Source organism: Propithecus coquereli, unplaced genomic scaffold, assembly GCF_000956105.1.
Source record: "Propithecus coquereli isolate 6110/MARCELLA unplaced genomic scaffold, Pcoq_1.0 Scaffold67, whole genome shotgun sequence".
In the NCBI taxonomy this organism is placed as follows: Eukaryota; Metazoa; Chordata; class Mammalia; order Primates; family Indriidae; genus Propithecus; species Propithecus coquereli.
In genome coordinates, this window is record NW_012152729.1 from 9,451,673 (window position 1) to 9,474,100 (window position 22,428).

The 22,428-nt window shown below is 36.2% G+C and overlaps 1 protein-coding gene across 1 annotated transcript in view; it reads left to right on the top strand.

The window, feature by feature from the left end:
- CDH8 (cadherin 8, type 2) overlaps positions 1–22,428 on the top strand; it is a 392,490-nt gene that overhangs the window by 179,030 nt on the left and 191,032 nt on the right. Inside the window, exon 3 of the mRNA XM_012660463.1 lies at positions 486–605. Coding sequence (XP_012515917.1) covers positions 486–605 — 120 coding nt within the window. The remainder of the gene's footprint in view (positions 1–485; positions 606–22,428) is intronic.

Sequence of the window (22,428 nt, forward strand, 5' to 3'; positions counted from 1 at the left end):
TCTGAAGAATTAAATAAGATTGCAATAAAATATTCTTTTGATATTTCTGTACAGCATTTAATTTTAGCAGCTGGTTTTTCCAGGTACATTCAGTTGTGCTTTTGCAAGACTTAAATGCTACATGCTATATTATATTATTAACCTCATGATTCATATTGCTTTGATACAATTCCTTTGCATATTCTCCAAGCCCACATGAATCTAATAGATATCTTTAAAATGAAAGGTACAAAGAAATCTTAAACAATACAGGCACTAAAGGGGCCATCTAATATAGTACTCCAACCTAGCGATACTCTTTCTTTTAAAAGACTTGATTGTAGTTGAAGTTATGACACAGCAGTCTATCTCCATATTTTTAAAGAGATTTCTTTCCCTCTTGTTCCCCTCTACACACAGATTTCTGTATGATATGCTTGGCAAAATTTAGCTTTTATCAAAGAATAATGCATTAATTATTATCTTCTTTTCTCTTTTTTTATTAGGTACATCTGTCACTAATGTAACAGCCACAGATGCTGATGATCCAGTTTATGGAAACAGTGCAAAGTTGGTTTACAGTATCTTGGAAGGACAGCCTTATTTTTCCATTGAGCCCGAAACAGGTATGTGGCCTACATTTTGAATTCTATTTACCATGTTTTTGCTTCAGGGAAACACTTTTCTTGGGACTTGGATTATGAAATGTCAGGGTTAAGTATTTCACTGTCTATAGCAATAACGTTTGAATGTGCAATGTGAGGTACATGGTAAGCTAGACGATCATTTTGATACAGATTAAAACAAATTGTACAGCCTTTGAAGAAGATCATCTATTTAACAGATGGCTTAACATCATTTTTCATCCTGGAATAAAGGGGAAAATGTGCTTATATATGACAGGCTTAAATATCAGGTTTAAGCATAAATTCAATTACTTATTGACTATGCAATGCTTAACAAGTGACATTTATATATATTTCCAAGTTTCCATTTGCACATCTATAAAATGGGTATGGGACTTACCTTGTGATGTTATGATGAAAATCAGATGAAGAAATAAATATTAATAAATATCAAACATGCAGTGCATGGTAATCATTCAATGCATGTTAGATATTATTACATTGCTACCAGATTTCTCATTGGAAAACACAATACTGATATCTACTTATTAAAGCTCTTATGAAGGTATTGTTATGACCAATATTAAACCTGACCAATACCCTGTGATCTCCTGGTACAGATTATTTTATAAACCATGAAATAAATTATCTAGAAAGCGAACAAACAAAAACACCTTTTTCTTTTACTTATTTGGACATTAATTTTATAAGAGTAAGTTTCTGTAAATGAAGATGAATATTTTTAATTTTTTTATTTAACAATATATTAAGAGAATAAATCTATTTTGTCAGACTGTTGTAAATCCTATGGAGTTTTGTTGTAGCTCATTTAAAAATTATCATTAAAAATAATGTTATTAATTTTAAACATTATTATTAAGAACAATTAATACTAAAACCAATTTCTTTTTTATGTATTTTTCTTACATATCTGGTAGTTTTGTCTACAAATTTCCAAAGAGAAAAATTCAATATATGGGCACATATACATATATTATTATTTCTTTGATTCATGAGTGTTCAGCACTATTGAAATAAATTTCCATGACTTACCATGAAGTCAATTATTAACTAAATTAAAAATTTAAGGCCTTTCTTTGCTTTTCTTTAATTCAAAGAGTAAAACCCTCATGCATTTAATAGTGAGAAAAAAATACATTTATATATAAATAGGTCATGCCTTAAAATTGAATTTAGATTTTTGAAACAGGAAAGAACTCTTATAAAATGCATTAATTATGGGTATAGTTATATATCCTTCCTCAGCCAAGAAAGAAGATTGTCTTAAACTGTATCTCATTTGTGCACCTTGACGACCCTGGGGAAGGGCAGAGCAGGTGGTGAGCTCTGGGCTTTAAGGGGGAAAATAATCTGGAGATATCCTATTCCTTGGCCAAAGATATAGTGGCAGAGTTGGGAGGAGAGTTGAGACTCACACCCAGGTTCTTAATTTCAAAGCTGCTGTCAGAATTCTCTGAACTTCACTTTTCATATCCAATAGTTATGGTACAGGGGATTCTTTAAGACAGACATGTGTCAACAGCCTATGTGAGGTTGAATGGGGTTCTCCTCTGCTTCTTGGCTCCTTGCTCCTTGTTCACTTGGGTTTTTTGGTTTGTATTCCCAGTGCAATATAGATATTAATCTGGCATATATCCATTGAGCATTCACTATGTGCCAGGCTCTGAATTAAATATAGGGAGGAAAAAAAAATCACAATGGGTAGTCTTAGCTTGCAAGTATCTCACAATCCATTTTGGAAAGCAGATTTTTTTTTTCAACATAAATAAAGAAAGCATGGCAATACCATTTAAATAATTTGTATTGTAGGAATAAATTACTATGAGATATAGATAATAAAAGCCCCCTTCTGAGTTATAAGATTTGGGCAGTTTTAAGTCTCCTTGATATGTATTGCCATTCGCTTATTAAATATTTTCAGCAATATTTAATATTTACTTTTCTACCCAGCATGAGTATCTAGCTCAGCACACATCCATTTTAGTTTTATTATTTCCAAGTTGACAGATATAAAATTGTCTGCTTTTATATTTTACAACATTGATTCAGGCACTATTGTGGATAAAGTAATGGGGAGAAATGATACTTGAAGAATTCACATAGTTGTTGCTTAATAAATGTTGGGTGAATGAAGTTGAGGTTTTTAACTAAAGTAGACACAATGCAAATGGAAATGGAAGCTAAATTCAATAACCAATAAAGAGTCAGCCTAAGTTCTTTAGCTGAAACATAAATATGTATGAGTGAAGTATAAACATTTTTGTGTACATGCCCGCATAATTACACTTGAGTGTGTTCGAATGAAAGCAGAAAGTGTTCGTTGTTTCCACAGAATCTAAATTTGACTCTATCTCTGAGGACTTCTCTCTCTTTTTCAAACAATTTTTGAGTCTTATATGAGTGTGTATGTGTGTTTTAGAGGAGGCTATAAAAGCTGTGTAGAAACAGCTCGAGAACATTGTTTAAAATTTTTGTATTAGAAAAATATAGAAAAATGTATAAAGAACATTGAATATTTGAATTTTTAATTCTACAAGCATATGGAAACTAACTACTCTGTCTAGTGACCAAAGATGTGTATCAGTTGGGTCCTTTGGGAAGTAGACGCTGAGACAGATTTAGGAGTACAAGTGACTTACTGGTTTATGAATATGAAAGATAAAAGAGGCAGGAAGTGGGCTTGGGCAGGGAAGTCCTTCAGATTAGGTGCAGATATGATACCCATGCTAGGAAAGAGGAGAGAAAGTAGGATAAGGCAATGCAGATCTGACAACGTCTTGGACAAACCCATGGGATCCCCAGAACAAAGATTACCCTAAAGTAGTCTCATGTTGCACATAAATGATCAGGCTTTCACAAACCCACCATGCTCAGTCACTGGCCATGATGTCCTGGGGAGACCAGAGTCTGGCTTGAATCCTGAGACTAATCTTGAAGGCACTTCAGCTGTAGCATCTCAGCTAACTACACTCCTTGGCAGGGAAATCCAATAGTGGCTTCTGTGGCTTTCACGACATGTGTATCAATGCAAAAGAGAAAACAACTTCTTACCCCATCAAATCAGCAAATGTGATGTTCAAAACTATCATATGCAGGATTAGCAAGTGCTTGGTGAATTAACTGATAGTATGAGTAATCATAGGTACATTGATTTTAAAAATGCATGCTACGTATCAAAACATTGAGAATGTCAACTAGTTTTGATCCAGGAATTCAAATTCTAGCAATATAAAGACAATACCAGGGATGAGCAGATTCATTACGTACGACCGTATGCCTCTGAGAGTGTCTAACAAGGTGACTCTCTGTCCATGATTTCAGGAGGTAACTCAGCATACCTGGGTCAGAAATTGCTGGCCGAATACCAGTGGACATTATACTTATAAGGAGTCATCCTCCAGTTCCTTTTTATACCAGGATTCTGATCATAGCAGCCAGGACCAGATCTGTAGCTAGAATGATCAAAACTGTACCAACGAACATTTCCTCAACAGGCTACATAATGTGATCATGTTCATGATCTTTATAAAAAAGATTACCCATTCACCACTGTCAGCCCATCCTTGATGCTAGAATATTTTCAATAAGGAAAAGAATCCAGACCATGAGAGATAGATAAATCATTTATGTATTTCTTTTTTCCTCCCAAGAATGCTAAGAACAGAACTCTGGACTTTGGAAGGCATAAGCTCTGCTGTCTCCTGCTTGTTACATTCCCACTTTATGGAACTATTTTCTGTTGCTATAACATATTGGGGAAAGCTCCTTCTCTTGTTTTGGTTATCGGTTTAAGACCACAGACAGATATGCCATTTGTTCTGTTTATTTTCTCTCCTTTGAGCTTAACAAAATCAGTAATTATCTTGTTTACTGATTTCTTTATATAATTTTTAAGTCAGTTCCCAAGATAGAGCGTATGGTCCAGGAAAGAACAGGGCTTGTCTCATCTGTTGATTTTGCATCCTTATGCCTGGAAGTGTCTGGCTCCTAGAAGTCTTTCAATAAGTACTTTGGAAGGAAGGAGGGATGGAGAGAGGGAAGGAAGCAAAGAAAGGAGGAAGAAAGCAAAGACAGAAAGAAGGAGGAAGGAAGAAAGAATTAATAGAAAAAAAGAGAAAAGTTTTCCATAATTAATGCAGAAGATAGGAGAGGAACCAGCTGGTGAATACAACTTGGTTTCCAGTATATACTCCTTCTGTTTTTCTGATGGAAAGACACCATATTAACCTCAGATATGATTTTTTTTGTTTGAAATTCATAACATTCATGCCATTTCCAAATCTCAGACTATGTTTTAAGTGTCTAGGCAACACAATGCTATTCTGGTACTTGCAAAAATGAGCCTTGAGAATATAATAAACTCTTGCTCAGATTTACTTCTAGAAAATCACTTAAGGAGATAGAAAGGTCCAGGGGCTGCTATACAAGGAAGGAATGGTTATTGATGTCTTTCCAGGGGTCACTGTATAGCACCACTATTACTACTACTAAAAGTAAACAGTAACAATAAATGGAAAAATTATTATGTTTGTATAGTCTTCTAGGTGTGACAGAGCACTGAACCAAACTGTAGAGGGAAGAATTTTTATCTCCATTTTGCAAATGAATGAACTTCATTTCAGAGAGAATAAATGTGTTCCCCACCTTTAGATGGATTTCTCTGTCAAATTGTAACAACAGGAAGAATAAAAACAACAAGAACATAAAGAATGCCAACCTCATTTATTGAACACTTGTTATGTTCTTGGCATTGTGCTGATTGGGTTCACGTGCATTAGCAAATTTAATTTAATTTATGCCACACTCTATTTTGAGGTAGGTATTAATGTCATCTCAGTTTTGCTGAAGAGAGAACAGAGAGTCTGACTTGATACGTTTGTTGTCTAAGGTGTTTGAAGCAAGATTGAGTGAATCTGTCTGATTTCAGACCCCAATTTTAAGACATTCTCTTGTATCTCCACTTGACTTCCAAGCCAGTGTAGTTCATGCCAGGGGATGTCATTGGTTTGGAAAGAAACCTGTAGAACTTGGAAGCAGGCTCAGTCCTTCTTTCTCCATAGGTGCAGGAGGCAGTGAGATGTCAGAGAAGATGTGAGCCTATAGCCATCATAAAATGAATTGTCATTATTATGAATAGCTTTCATTGTTGTACTTCAAAAGGCTGAATGTAGCTTATTTGTATTCTAAAAATACATATTTTTTTGTTTTCCTCTCCTTGTCACCCCTAATATATGTTTGCTTATAACATTTTGGGTATAGACAGGAAGAAATGTGGCATTTATTTAAAAGGCAGTAATTTGAGGACAGCGATGAAAAAAGAGTTGCAGTCCAACTTAGGTGATTGAAGATGGAAAGTCTAAATAAAATGCAAGGAAAGTGAATAACAAATGCTTAATTATCTAAAGAAACCAAGGTAAAGTTTCGGGATAGTCTAAACTTTGCTCTAGGCAAGCAAGAGCATGAAAAATGACCTGCTTAAAAATAAACTAAGTTAATTCATTGACCTTTTTTTTCTGAAACCAAGACCATCTTTCTTCGTTGGATACAAATAACATTTGTCTCAGTGGAACCTGTAAAAATGAGCTAAGTAAAAAATACTCCTTGGGAAAAAAAAAATCCAGGTAATGAATGGTTCTCTTTTAGAAAAATCAAGATAACACATGGTGTCTTCTTGGAATGCCTTCATGGAATTGAGTCATTTTTATGCCTTCTGAGTCAAAGTGATAAATTGCAAACACACAGGGTCTCTTTTTAATCAGGATTGCATAGATTATCATTTCTACCACCACGGGGACTAGCTAAAGAATTTGCTTAATGCAAACCTTTGAGATGAAGAATTCAGATAATCTCAGGCAGGCCCAAAATGCTGAAATGTATATAGATGGGTGGGAACATCTTCATATTTCACACTTTTTGATATTCAGTCGACATCTACATGCTGTCATGTTTTAGGCACTAGGGGTGAAATGTCGTATATGATAAATACTACATGATGTAGGGTTCACGATAAAAGGATGGAAGAGAATGACAACTATGCAAACTTGTATGGAGATCAAGAAAGTCCTTTTTAGAGTAGTGAGAAGATGTTCTGAAAAACTGATGGCAGGTTAACAAATGCAGGATGTGAGGTAAAGAGAACTGTTAAATAAGGTCTTATAGCAAGAGCAAATCAAAGGGATATGTGGTCAGGGCAAAAAATAAATTAGCGATCAGGGTGATATTGAGAAATTAAATAGTTTTCACTTCCTCAAGGGTATCAGAAGAATTTTTACTTGAAGATATTTGTCTGTATACAATAAACTAAGGCTAGAATTTAGAAATCCAAACCTTTCTACTAATTTCTGTGTGATTTTGGATGAGTGGCTTTGACCTCTTGTGACTAAGTATCCACTTTTCAATAACACTGACGATAATACTGTTTTAAAGTATTCTTGATGTTGAAAAATATCTATGCTCCAACTTTTTCTTTTGATCTTCATAAAGTAAGAATATTTTTTTTTTTTTTTTTTTGGAGATAGGTTCTCGCTCTGTCACCTGGGCTAGAGTGCATTTGCATCATCATAGCTCATTCAACTCCTACCTCAGCCTCCCGAGTAGCTGGAAATTCAGGCATGTGCCACTAATGCTCTGCTAATTTTTCTATTTTTTGTAGAGATGGGGTCTCACTCTTGCTCAGGCTGGTCTCGAACTCCTGGCCTCCAGCAATCCCCCTGCCTCAGCCTCCCAAAGGGCTAGGAATACATGCATGAGCCACCGCACCAGGCCAAGAAAATCTTTAATATTATTAATTTTACTATTTTTACCTGTATTGAATGAAACAAAATGTGATATTGTTGATAGGATATTTACACTTAAAACAACCTAGAGCTAGTGCACTGATAGTAGGTAGAAACGTACTTCGGCCATCTTAAATACAAACCCCCCTTTTCTATTAAAACTGCTGGATTTAAAGTTGAACCCTGCTGGTGGGACAACAAACTAGTACAACTTCTATGGAAAGTAGTATGGAGATACCTCAAAGAATTAAAAGTAGAGCTACCATTTGATCCAGCAGTCCCACTACTGGGCATCTACCCAAAGGAAAAAAAGACATTCTATAAAAAAGACATCTGCACTCAAATATTTATAGCAGCACAATTCACAATTGCAAAGATGTGGAAACAACCCAAGTGCCCATCAATACATGAGTGGATTCATAAAACACACACACACACACACACACACACACACACACACACACACACCATGGAGTATTGCTCAGCCATAAAAAATGGTGAACTACCTGTTGTGTCATCCTAGATGGAGCTGGACCCTATTCTTCTAAGTGAAGTATCACAAGAATGGAAAGACAAACACCACATGTACTCACCATTAAATTGGTACTAATCGATCAACACTAATGTGCATATATGGGAAGTAACATTCATAGGATGTCAGGCAGGTGCGGGGGGAGGGATGGGATGGGGAAATTCACACCTAAAGGATGTGGTGCACGCAATCTAGAGGATGGGCATGCTTGTAGCTGTAACTCGGGCAGTGCAAAGGCAAATTCTGTATGTCACCAAAGTGTTTGTGCCCCTGTAATACTCTGAAATAAAATTTTAAAACAATAAAGAAAAGAAAAAAAAATAAAGTTGAAAGTTTGAAAGGCAGGAGTTACAGGGATTTGGCTTTACCATTGCCTGAGACAGTCACATCACAGGGAACCAAGGAAATCTGTCCATGCCAAGTGCTGATCAAAAGATGAGGTATCTCCACCTATCGCAAAGATGACTCACTTTTAAAAATCACACACGCCTCCAAAGAATCCCCTCGCATGAAATGGGTGGCCAGGTATGGGGAGGGCGCAGGAGTAATTGCTTCTGTAACATGTGGGGTCCCTTCTCATTCTCCTGGTGTAGAACAGGAGATTTCCCTGGATAAATCAGGCACAAAGCCAGTCAATACACAGGAGGATTTGGGAGAAAGTCAAAGAGTGATTATGTCACCTGTGGGGATATCCTCCTAATGTATTCTTCATCTAATTTCCTTTTTTTTTTACACAGTAAAGTGCACAGATTTCTATACTTTTTAAAGAAAGAAGATAGGCAGAGAGACATTCCTCTCAAATATAGCACACACATTCAGAACAACTAACCAGGAGGAAAAAAGTGTCACTGTGTGATTCTATGCTTGGTTTAGGACAAAAGTGTGGAGAAAGACAATTGCCTTTCTCGTGTTCTTTATATTTCAGATATAAGAACCGCTAGTGGACAATGAATAAAAATTGTAGGCAGCAACAAACTATGTGCCACTGGTTGGTGTCTTTGTGCTCTTATTTAATACCTATACCAGGCAAAATAGCTATTTTAAAATATCTTATTAAAAATGAAAATTATGAGGATCCTTGAGATTAAATGATATGGCCAAGGTCAGACAGGTGACAAATGCTTGATACATATAGCTCACAATAAATATGTGTTGGAGAAATCAATGGATGAATAAATTGATGAGTGAATAATTAGAATCTAAAGTGAGTAATTTGACCTGTACCTAGATTTACATTTCACTGAGTTGTTTGAAATACTCAAACTAAATGATGATGATAATGATGACAAAATTTAATTTTAAATTTATAATATTTCTCTGCTTAATATGTACAGATATGTGTCCCCAACAAAATGCCATCCTTCTCCAGTTTAATGACTATTAAGTCCTCATATGCCAATGAATGTGACAGCTGGCTGCTTGCACATGTTGACTTAACAATTATTCATTTTGCTGCTTAGTATCTCCTGTGGGAAATGAAGTAGGTTAAGTGCTGTGGTCATATTAATTGTTTTATGATTATTAAAAATAATGCCCTCATCCCAAGCACGTAGAACCGTTAAATGTTTGGGTAAGCTCAAAATAGTGTGGCTGTCATGTTGCCTATACTTTTGGACAAACCATTTATAAGTTCACAGGGAGCTGTCCAGTGCCGACCATAGCTAGAGTCACAGGAATGTATATTGGGAGAAACCAAGGTCTCTGTGCATGGTGAACACAAAGACTATGAACCACACAGACACCTCAACAGATGCTGTCCACTGTGGTGCTTTGGGAAGCAAAAGCAAAAATGTTTTCCCCAATAATATCCATCCAGTGTGACCATATCCGGTTCTTTTCCCAGCTTACTCTGTATCATGTCTCTGCAGTATTAAATAGTATTTTCTATTCCTATAGCAATGTTATTTCTCCCCTTCAAAATCTAGTTCTGAGTTTCATTTGAGCTAGTTCAAAATGAGTTGGTGAAGAAAGACAAAAGTTTCTTTTCATTGATAACAAAGGGAAGCATGTTTACCTGAGTATCAAAGATTAACCAATATTCAAGAGATGTAAATTTGCTACAACACCTTGTATACTCAAAAATGTGTGTGTATAGATAGATGATAGATACAGATTGATAAATAGATGGAAAGATATATATATATATATATATACATATATAATAACCTTTTGTACTTATTGGGGTAGTTCCCTCCTTTCTATTCCTATGACCTAAATCTGCATGCCCAGCACTTAAGACTATGTTGAATATATTCCTCAAAAATCCACAGTGCTCAATAATTAACTGTTGTAGCAAAGGTAACTTTAGATACAGCTTCCAAAAAGAAGGATTATCTAATGTTTTATTTAACAGAGTTAAATATTATGTGCACATAAACACACATATAGTTATTGGAAGCACAGAGAAAGGCGTTAATTAACATTGGAGACCATTTTTTTAAGCCAAAAGTGGTATCTGAGATAGGTTCTGATTCATGAGTAGGAATCTGTTAGAAGGGTAGAGGAGAAAGAGGAGGTAAATACTCCGTTTCCTTGTAAAGTCAAATTCCAGAAACATTTCTATGAAATAATTTCCTCCGGGCTAAAACAGGAGACCATAAATTCGCTTTTTGAGAAAGACTTTTTAAAAAATAGTTTCTACCGTAAGAACAGAGATCCTAACTAGTGCCTACCACTGTGCCTGCCTCATGATAATTGTTCAAGTAATATGTTATGATTGAATCAACAAACAATTAAATCGAGAATGAACCTAGTTAGAAAATGGGCTTCTTCCGAAGGAGTTAGATGTAGTTAATTTCAGATCCCAGGAGAGTCTAGATTTCAAAAATCGATGCTTCCTAGTAACTGAGAATATATTTCATGTCATGTTTGGTATATAATAGTATCTGATTATTTGGGAACAGTAACTATGACATTGTGGATAGCAGACCAGGGACATAAGGATGTGCCCATAGATTCTACATAAGAATAGCCCACAACATCCATGTATCTTCTTTAGATACTTTGTGTCCCTTCTTCTCTCCAGAAGCAATGACTTCTTATTCACGGCAGTAGAATATAACTCTGAGTATCCCAATCTATTACAGTTTTGTTCTGAAAATGGAAGTTACCATTTATTTATCACCTACTTTCTGCCATTTTAATACTTTTCTTAGTAACTATGTGGAGTGGGTGTTATGATCCTCACTTTGCATATAAGGAAACAAAGTCTGTGGGAAAATTAACTTCTGAAAAGTATCCAGGTAGTAAAAGTTAGATCACATCTGTCTGATTTCATACTCTACTGTGGTAGGCTTCTATCTACAAATGAAGAAGATTAGAGGAAAGAAAGTAATGAAAAGTCAATGAATTTAGAAACAAAACTCACTCTAAATAGTTTGATGCCCTCGTTTAGATTAGTGTTCATATTCACTTAAGTAAATAGATACTTCCACTCTCAGGAACAAAATGATGGAGGGGGTAGACATAGACCTGATTTCACGGACCTTAAAGAACTGGAGACATGTCATCATAAACAATTATGACAAAATTACATCAACTGCATGTTTCTTGTTTTTTGTCCAAAGTGCCACAAAGGAAACATGTAAGGCAATGAGATAAGTTTATTTATTGTTATTATATATTATTATTATTATTTTTTGAATGATTGGGTTGGATTTCATGCAAGGAAGTGGAAAAATTAATGAAATATTCTTGAATAACCAGTATAATTAGTTTAGATTCATCTGGATATGGATGATTGAGAAATGTTGGGTAGGGGAGTCCAAAATGTAACTACATGTAAAGAATAGTCCCAAAAGAATCAGTTCTTCATTCTTTAAAAACCTATGAGATTTTCCACTTACAGCAAAATTCTAATTTAAAGGAAATTTTAACTACTGGTCTGTAGGCTTATTTTTTTTTTTTACAGTTAGACAATTATGTAGTTACAATATGAAAATGAATGTTTATTTCTACCCATATTTTTAAAATAAATAACTGTAGAATAAGTAAATTTTTCACATTCCTATGTGCCTGGTATTGTATAGAACAAATAAAAAGACACAATTTTTGAGTTCTCATGGGCGTAAACTAAGGAGCATATTACTATATAAATAAAACAAAGAACAAAGAAAAAACTAAAAACAATGATTTAAGAATTATACTGGAGTCATTTTACAATTTGTGATTATGTGTAATTTGCCATTTAGAATTTTAAGCGTGATAATTTTATTATGAGCTAGGCAGTTTTATATGACCACAAGGATCAGAAATTTGAAATTCAGTAAATTAGTGATTATAGTGTTCATAAGGTTAACAGAGTTGAACTGGTTGGTGAATGTAAGCACAGCCATAATTAGATAGATTTTTTTTAATATCTAGAGAATTTCTTTAAAAGTAGTTTTGATGTGCAGTAAAGTTTTATTGTGTGTGACGAAGCACTATTGGAACTTTCCTTTCCATCCCATTAACTTTAGTATTGTTGCTGTGGTATTATCTATTTTAGAAGCCACCTTCGCAACCCGACACCTGCAGATCTCTTAAAGTCAGGAATTGAGATTGCCTAATTGTGCTATTTATGAACAAATACATTCATGAGCTATAAATTTTAAAATGACAGTATTTACATAATGAAGCAAACTACGAATTTCATTTTCTTGCCCTCATTCTCAGCATAAAATAAATTCGCAACCCCAGACACAAATAGTAATTATAGAAGATACTATGTGCAAGGCCTCAGACGATACGGCTGGTAAAACATTTAGTAATTGAGAGGGCCGGGAATGAACCTTGCTGGTTCTTAGATTCTCCTTAGCAAATGGGGCAAGGAAAGAAACAGCCCCACAAAGTTAATTCTTTGCTCTCTCTCTATGACTTTAGTTAAGTCATTTGAGTTTAGATCTGACCCAATATCAGAGTACCATTCTTAACAACCAGATTTACGAACTTTACAAAGTCGTATATTTAAATGTCTTTTCCTTATGGCATAACTGCACAAGAGATTGCTAATGATCAGGTATTGAGAAAATGATTATAAATGTCATGCCAGTTGCATGCTTTTTCTCACTTTATGTAACATTTCTTTAGTTTGGGTGCAATACTTAGAAGGAAATAACCCACCCCCACCCACCACGTTCCATTTGCTATCCACCAGTTATACCAAATCGCAATAATCAAATATTGAAATCATCGTAATGGAATCTATTCTGAGATGACATTATTTTCTATAACCTTGAAAACAGACTTGGGGAAAAACACATTTAAAAATGGGATTTGTCTTATTTACATTTTGCATGAACTCTAAAGTAATATGCCTCCTACACGCTGGAAAAGTTATTGAAGACTGTCAGCTACAGTAACTGAAAAATTTGCTGAAAGGAAGCAAGACAAACAAAAGCTCTGTGTTACATGTAAACATCTATTTTTAACAAAGTGAAGCCTCTGAGTGGTCATAATTTCCGGGAGAAAGGGATTCAAGGTGGTGACAATGTGGGTTAGAATTTCAGGGGAAACAACACAATGTATGAAGTCCTGAATGTGAACTCTAGAGTCAGGGTCAGGTTTAACTTCTGTCCCCAACATTTCCTAGTTGCATGACCTTGACTGAGATATTATATATTTCTGAGATCCTATTTCTTTATATCTTAAGGTCAAATAATCATACCTACTTTCCAGAGCTCGTATTGGATTCAAGTTGAGATATTCAGAGTGTCCAATACCGAGTTTCCATGCAACGACGTGAGTTCCCTTACCTGCCAAAGTTAGAATTTTCATTAAAGGGCATTAGCCCAATTATTACTCCCTCAAATTCTGCATTTCTCAATTCTGGGTCACACTGGAACTAAAACTTATTGGTAACATAGGTCATTGGCTTGTAAAAGAATTTGGGTGGAAAATTGAGTCTTGTTCACTTTTAATATCCAAAACAAAAACCTTCCTTATTAGCTTGGTGAAGCTAGATTATAGGACCAGCCCTAGATTATAGGACCAGAGGGCCCAGGCTGTGCATTCAGACCCAGAAGCAGCTGACCAGGAAGTGGCATTTTAGAGTCACCCCTCAACCCACCCACTCCCTGGTGGTCCACGTTTCTACATATTGCTTCACCACTTGTAGTCATTGCGTTGACAATGGGCCGTTTTCCTCTGTGCTGACTACCAACACCTGTCTCTGAGTCAATTTGCCTCATTTTTCCATGCAACTATTTCAATAAATGTCAAGGTGCTGAATTTTCACATGTGCAAATATTTATGTAAGAGTGAGAATAAGCACAACAGTAATTTGATTCTAAGGTATTCAGAATGTTTCAAAGGCATAAATTAATTACACCTTGCAGCTCCCTGTTAAGTAGGGCAGTACTGCTCCGGCTCTTAAGTATTCCATGGCCAGAGATTTTAGGGAAAAGAGGTGAGAAAAGTCAGCTCTAATTCTCTATGCATCTTCAGGAGAAGTCTGCAAATCATCATCACTTGTATATGTTTATTTTTATATAGAATTTCCATCTTAGTCATTTGTGTGCTGCTATAACAGAATACCACAGTCTGGGAAATTTACAATAAACAGAAATTTATTTTCTCACAGTTCTGGAACCTGGGAAGTCCAAGATCATGGTGCCGACATCTGGCAATGGCTTTGTTGCTGCATCATAAGGCATCACATGACAAGAGGGCAAAGGGAGGGTGAGAGACAAAAGGGGGTGAAATTAGTCTTTTTATAAGGAACCCACTCTTGTGGTAATGGCATTAATCCACACACTGGGGTAGAGCTCTCATGGCCTAATCACCTCTTAAAGGTCCTGCCTCTTAATGCTGCTATAATGGCAAATAAATTTTCATAGGAGTTGAGGAGGGAACAAACATTCAAACCATAGCAATTTCTAACAAGCTCATGGAGGAAAATATGTATTGAATCATTAAAAATATTAAAATTTACCGAGAGGCTGTTATGTGTCAGGTATTGGTCTAGGGGCTGAGTAAACATCAATAACCAAAATAAAGTCAGTGTGTTTATTGTCTATCTGCTCCCACTAGAATGCATGTGGGCAGAGATTTTGATGGCTGGGTAAGGAAGAGTAGAAGTGCCAGAAGGGAGTGGTTATTATCTTGTAAAGGCTGGTAAGGGAAGCCTCGCTAATACCTTGACATTTGAGAAGCGACATCCCAATGCCGTTTTTGCAAAGGAAGAGAGACTCAAAGAAGTAAAGTGACTGGCTCATGGCCACACTGACCGTGGTGTGCACCTGGGATGTAACAGGTGTACAGGTGCTAAGTTTAGTACCGTCCTTTTACAACACGGAATGATGGAAAGCCTGTTTATCTGGTATTGTGGTATTTATCAAAATGCTCAAGGGAGTACACAAGATATTCATCACATATTTTGGGGTGGGAAAGACTGGAGCAAGAATACTTTTTATGGAAAAAAGGATGCTTAAAGCTTTAGCAAATTTTGACAGGGAGGGGCAGGCAAGGTTGATGCAGATATAACAAAAGCACATATAAAAAACAAATTTGGTATGATATATATTATGATAGAGTGATGCCAAACATGATAGCAAGGGCCACAATAGGAGGGGATGAGTTTGTATTTTAGCAGTTGTTGCTCACACTTGCCTCATCTTTTGCATTGTGAACTGTCCCAGGCCAGAGAACGGTACCTCAGTTATCTCTATATCTCCAAGATATAGAGATAGCACAGTGCCTATCTCATTAGAAATTCTCTCTCTATGGTCATTAATTTTGAATCACATTATCTAACCTTATGCCAAGATGGGGAATTAAAGAGGGTGGAAGACGATAATGTGGTCTTGCTTCTCTTGCCCTGCTATGGGTTTGCTAAGAAATCAGAGTTAAGTTTGGAGTAATTTTGACAGAGTTAGCACAAGTATGAAAAACCACTGAGGAAGAAAGAAGAGTTGATTGACTTATCAGCTTCCTGATTCCCTCACATTGGATTTCTTTGGATATTATATTGTCCACTTACACTGGAGAAAATGGATGTTCTAGAATTTCCTCATCAAATATCAGATCATGTACATACATGAAGACTGTGAAGCTTATAATATTTTATTTGCCTCTAAATATAGAAAACAAAACCAACAGAACTGACTTCACACTTCGGGAACATGGACTGATCAGACAAGCAGCTCTAGGAAGAATGAGTGATAGGTTTAGAAAGAGTCAACAACGTCCTCTTATCTTTGGACCCCTTTGGAACCATCACTTGGCAACAATTCCTGGCAACAGAGAAAAGAAAAAAAAGTTAAGGATTTTGGTAATCATCAGTGCAATCTACCTCTGTCGGTGACACAATACATTTTGATGTGTTCTTTGGTTGTTAGAATGAGCAAAAAAAACCCACTGTTGCTTAAGGAGAGAACTACTGGAATTGGAGTTAGAAAATTCTGGATTCCAACATCTTTTACCAGCAATGTGACTTTGAGTAAGTCACTTATTATGCTGTACTTTGAAGGAGTAGGAAAGTTATATCTTTCAGGCAACTTTACGTGTATTTCCCTGATTTAATCCCTTCATCATCTTAGTGACAAAAGATTAGTGTTCTTCATTTAACACGTCAGGGAAATCGTGATGAGAAAGGATTAGTGACTTATTCAAAGTTACAAAACATAAATGTCAGATTTGAAGGCACATTTATGCCTTTGTCCTAGCCCCACAATTTTCTCTGTATCACATGACTTTTCTTACATATGTCGCAGTTCTGTTCACATACAGAGGTTACTTCTAAAATGGTATTTTGTTCAGCACTACATGGCATAAAACATCATGTGCAAGTAGGAGCTGCAGGCTTTTCAGAAATCAACCAGTGGCTTGTACTCTTTGCATTATAAGAAGCACAGAAAATATAAACAGATAAACTACAGGTTCTGCAATTACTGTGAATGACTAAGAGTTTAGGGGCCAAGTGTGGTGGCTCATGCCTGTGATCCAAGCAACTCAGGAGGCTGAGGTGGAAGAATCACTCAAGGCCATATTTTCGAGACCAGCCTGGGCAACATAGCAAGACTTTGTCTCTAAAAAGAATAAGAAAAATTAGCCAGGCTTGGTGGCATGTACCTGTAGTCCCAGCTATTTGGGAGGTGAGGCAGGAGGATCACATTAGCCTAGGAGTTTGAGTGAAATATGGTTGTGCCCCTGCACTCTGACGTGGGCCGTAGAGTGAGAACTTGTCTCAAGGAAAAAAAAAAGAGTTTGAGGGCCAGTCTTTGGTGCTGAGAATCTTATTCAGAACCCTCCCCACCAAAAAACTCTATGCTTTAATGCTTGCCAAATAGGAGCTAATTAATGAGGGTCTATTGAATTGAATTAGAGAAAGCAGACAGAGAAGACTAAACTTCAATATCCATTCATTCATGCATTCACATACCAAATATGTATTCCCATAATATCTATCTTTTCTTAAATTTATTGGAACAAAGACATTAAAAGGAAGAGTACATACAGCAACCCACAGAGAAGGAAGAGTGAGAAGAAGCTGATAAGAATCAGAATGTGAAAGACAAGGGAAAGAGTCATATAATTTTTAAAAATCCGGAGAAGGAAAAAAAAAGATTATGTATTTGTTATAGAGTTTTTAACTTTAATATAAAGAATACAAAGCATAAACCACTTAATGTATTTGAAGAAACAGTGCTCTGACATAGTTTGACAAGTGTCACTAAAGGTACAATAGATCTATAACAACCTACTCTTACTAACCCTCTGTATAACAACTCTCTATTAACTAGAACATCTATTTCACTTTCTAAAAAGTGAAAGATGTTTTGCCTCCAGTTTGCCTCCTAGAAAGGTCAGATTGGCATCTTGTTTATACAAGTCTAATTATCTCTGTCCTGGAGGGACAGAGGGACCCATTCCCCTTACGCTTTCCTCTCTATCCTGGGGCATAATTCTACCTGGATCACAACTTCCACAAATGGCCTGGGCTAAGTATAAAATGTGTGCATAAGAACCACTGATAATGAATGGCTCCTGCAGATTATGTACACCTTTCTCCTTTTTCTTCTTGCAAATAAGTATTACTCTTTCCTTTTCAAATGCAAAAGCTGGAGAACAGAAAGCCAGTGAGAGCCTGGTCGCCTCGTTTCATGCAGCTCTGCACCTTGTAACACACTCCCACGCTTTTACACTCAGAATGTAAAGATTGTGACGTTATCTTTCTTGCCTGTCTTCTCCACTGTATCCTTAGTACTTGAAATGCTGTTTCATATGCAGTAGGTGCTCGCTAAACACTTGTGGAGTGAAGGACTCACTCCTTGTCAGTTACTTAGCTACATCACTTCCAATGGAGCCCAGGATTGTTTTTCTGTGCCACGTGCCCTCTTAGGTCCACGAATGGGAGATGAAATGCACTGCCTGCATTAGTGCAAATACATTTTTTGGAAAACATAAAAAGAAAGAACACAATAACTAAAATCAGTGATTATAAGCAAGAGAGAAAAGGAGGCACAAGTGTCGTGCCTATTGCTGATGACATGCTTGCACAGACACCGACCTGATGAAGCGGGGATCACGCGGCAGCGTTGTCTGAGAAGAGGCATGAGGGGAAGAGGAGGAGGAAAGTTCTATTTTGAGAGATAATGTGAAGGAAAAGAGGGAAGTCACTGCACTGGGAAGAAAGAGAGCCTGCACCCCCAAAGAAGAATGCAGGAGGATTTCAAACACAGAACTCTTGGAATGCAACAAAAGGGTCAAGGAGAGTACGGGCTTGAAGGGAAAGGAATGGTGAGGAGGTTATCCAGGGTTAGTTGTGAGATCTGTGCCCTTTGAATTTTGTGAAAGAATCAAGTTGTCAGAATTTTCATAGCATGTAACTCCTCTTAGTACTTGAGTATCATTCACTTTTGTATATCTCAATGTGTTATAAACCCCTTTGGCTGACAAAGAAAAACCTAGTAGAAAGCATGATGGTGGCAGGAAGCCCTAGAGGAAAATACATAGACACACACACACATTAGGTCAGTTTGGTTCCTGATTCTTCCTTTGAGGGGAATTTGGGAAAGTCATCAGCATGTTCCATTGTTTGATGTCCATTTGTGGCAGCTACCAAATTTAAAGAACGACCCCCCCTTCCTGGCCAAAGCCCTCTCAGTGGAGTGGCTGTGCTGCTCTGTCCTGTGTTAAGCAGTGGAAGCAAATTGTTGCCCTACTTCTCCATAGCCTTGCATATTACAGCAATAATGTAGTCTTAGTGGTTGTAGTAGTGGTAGTAGTTGTCATCGTCATAGAAGTGATTGGCTATTTACTTTGATTGATTAAATATTTTACATGCATTATCTTCTTTAATGATCATCTGTAATAAAAGAAAATTATGGGGTAAGTACTATCACTATGTCGCAGAAGAAAAATCAGAGACTCAGAGATATTAAGGAATTTCTCCAGTTACTTACAACACCTGGAGGTGAAAAAGCCTGAAATCAAACCCAATGTGTGATATCAAATCTGGGCTCTTAAAACAACATATCCTACTCGTCCATATTGGCAGGCTGTGATCTACATGACATGGCATGTCTGATTGATATCTAGGAGAAGAGAGTTCCTTTGAAGCACAAGAAGAATTAAGAATTAGAACCACTTTAACATTCGGGGATGATGTCAATTCAATTAGAATTTGTTTTGAGTATCTGTTCTACTCTGTGAACAATGTTAAGTGCTATTTCATATATTCTCAGGTGGGGGTTTCTATGTTCATTTTATAGATGAGGAGACTGAGGTTCTAAGAGTTGAAAATAGTCACTTAAATTTATTTAGACTCAGATATGAATCTTGGCTTCATTTCTTAGTAGGCAACTCCAGAGCCCATGCTCTATCCACTCTACAGCCTTGCTATTCTCATCTGCTTAAATTCTGAATCACTGGGAAAAAACATCCGATATTTTAGTGACTTTCACTTTGCTTTTTTAAAACTTCACATACTTATTATACATATAATTAGTTATTGGAATCATGGCTTAAGGAAAGAATAGTTCCATCATGTTTTTCACAGAAATAATTCCACTTGATTGAGTCATCCCTGGAAGTGTTTTCATTTAGGGGAAAAGAAATTTCACCTTAATTCTGAACAGAAATAATTGCAAATATTTCAATATAACTCAAAATTAGCAATTTAGGTAGCATCAGTCATTGGCTAGCCATATGTTGATACCAGAAACAGTGGCCTGTGCAGAATTATTTATCAGGGAATCTAAGAGATACAGAAGCAACAGTCCATTCACTAAAGTCACTATGCATGTTGGGTGCAAAAAATCTAGAGATGGGGTATGATAGTTAATTTCTTGCAAGGATTTCATATGTTTTTCTGATATTCTATATTTGTATGCATATGGATATGAATATAGACATGGCTGTGATCTACACAGTGGGGTAATTAAGAAACTATAGCTTTGTTAGCTTAAAGATATACCACATTATAAAGCAAGAAATCCACACATAAGGAAGAAATTTTTACACTTCGAGATACTTGAATGATCCTCAGCAATCTGATTTAAACCTTTTAAGTCTACTGTTCTCTAGCAACAATTTTCTAACACAAATGGGACAGGGTATGTAGAGGTTCATGTATAAAACCTATATGAAAGAAGCCATGTCTGTCAAACAGACTCATATTTAGATGCTGTGATAGCATAGGAGGAGATTGTTTGACACATCAAGCTATCTTTTTGTGTGTATTGCCTTCCAAATTTTTATATGCACAATATAACGTAGAGTAATCATGAAATACATTATTTTAAAAGAATGTTGTAAAATTGTCATAAGTATTTTATGTTGCTATAGAATCTTTATAACATAATTTTAATGCCTACTTAATATTGTATGTCTTTGATCTCTAATTAACCACTAATTTAGTATTTCTCTATTGTTATTATTTACATTGCTTTCCTTCAAAAATATCAGCAGGAAAATTGAACATCTGAATCTAAAACTTTAAGGGATCAGGAAAAGTCAGAATTTGTGATTTCTTTATAACAATTTATTTGTTTAAAAAATACTATATCAAAGTGTATAACTAAGCTTTTGATTCCTGATTCATTTGACCAATTGTATTTTCACCTAGGCTGTTATATTTTTAAAAGGTGCCGGAAATATATGAGATACAGTTTCTCCAAAGCCAGGCCATTCTATCTATATGCATGTGTTCCTGTGCATCTCTCTCTTTACTTCTCTGTCCCTATTATCTCTCACTTATCTATCTAATTCATAAATTATTAGTCAAAAAGAAAGGGAAGTGTAGTTTTCTTTGAGTTCTGTAGAGACTGAAACATATTCTAATGTATTTGTATAAGTGTTGCACTTTCTCCTTTGTGGTATATTTGTGCAAGCTTGGCATTGATGTGAGGTTATTATTCAGTGGAAGGTACACATGTGTTGAAGCATCTCTGGTTATATATCTTTCATCCTTTATAACTGGTAGCATGTAGTACAAATCATATAGCCGGCAGTAAGTGTGGGTGCTGTATATGACCCCCTCAAAAGAATCTGTCTCTGGTGAACTTGTACCACTTAAGCACATAAATGAAAGAGGCTTTTTCACAGACAGTAAGCTGATAATTGTACAATGAATTAGAAAGGGTTTTTGAGGATAACAAAGCTAGTGGTTTCATCAGCAGGATAATGTGTTCAACAAGTTTTATTCAAAAAAGGAGTCTAGCGCAGCATTTTATATAAACTGAAATCTTTGAACAGCACAATCGGGGAGACCCATGAAGAATGAATTACAGTAATCAGCCTTCAAAATGACAAAAGAGTTAATCAGCATCTCCTTGCCTTTCTCATGAAGCCTCTCAATCTGGTGATAGCACAGAAATTATAAAAAGAAATCTTCGTGACAGATACAAAATGCTTCTCAAATGATAACGCCAAAGACAATGGAAAGGAAAAAAACCACACACACACACACACACACACACACGCACACACACATAAGTTTTAGATTTTTGAGAAGACTGAAACTGGAATCTAATCAGAAGTACTCCCTGGATGATGAGACTTGAGAGCAGCTGTTGCATATCAGGAAGAATGGAGGCCAGTCTGGGATTTAAATTCTTAAACTTTTAAACCAGGGAAATCTGCATTTGATTGAATAAGGCGAAGATAAAACCATGTCTTTTAAATACAGGAGAATCAGACATGTCAGACTATTCACAGCGAGGTAAGGAATGTGGGTTTCAGAGAAAGACGTTCGCCCTTTTCTTCTTAATCTTCCTACCAAGTTTCACCCCCAATCTACCTCCACTCGCTAGTGCTGGGTTCAAATCTCCATTGAATTAAATTCATGGAGAATAAAGTGTTCTCGTTAATTGAATTTTCTGATTAGCTTGGATTTTCAAAATGGAGTTCCAGGGAACCTCTTCTAAAAATACAATTATTTGCACTCCCTCCTCTGAATCCACTGCACAGTGAATGCTAGGGAGAGTCCAGCTCATCCTCCTGAACACCAGTTGTGCTTTTCCTATCTCAAAATTACAAAATGTTAGAGCCCCTCCTTTTCAGAGAATTTTTTTTT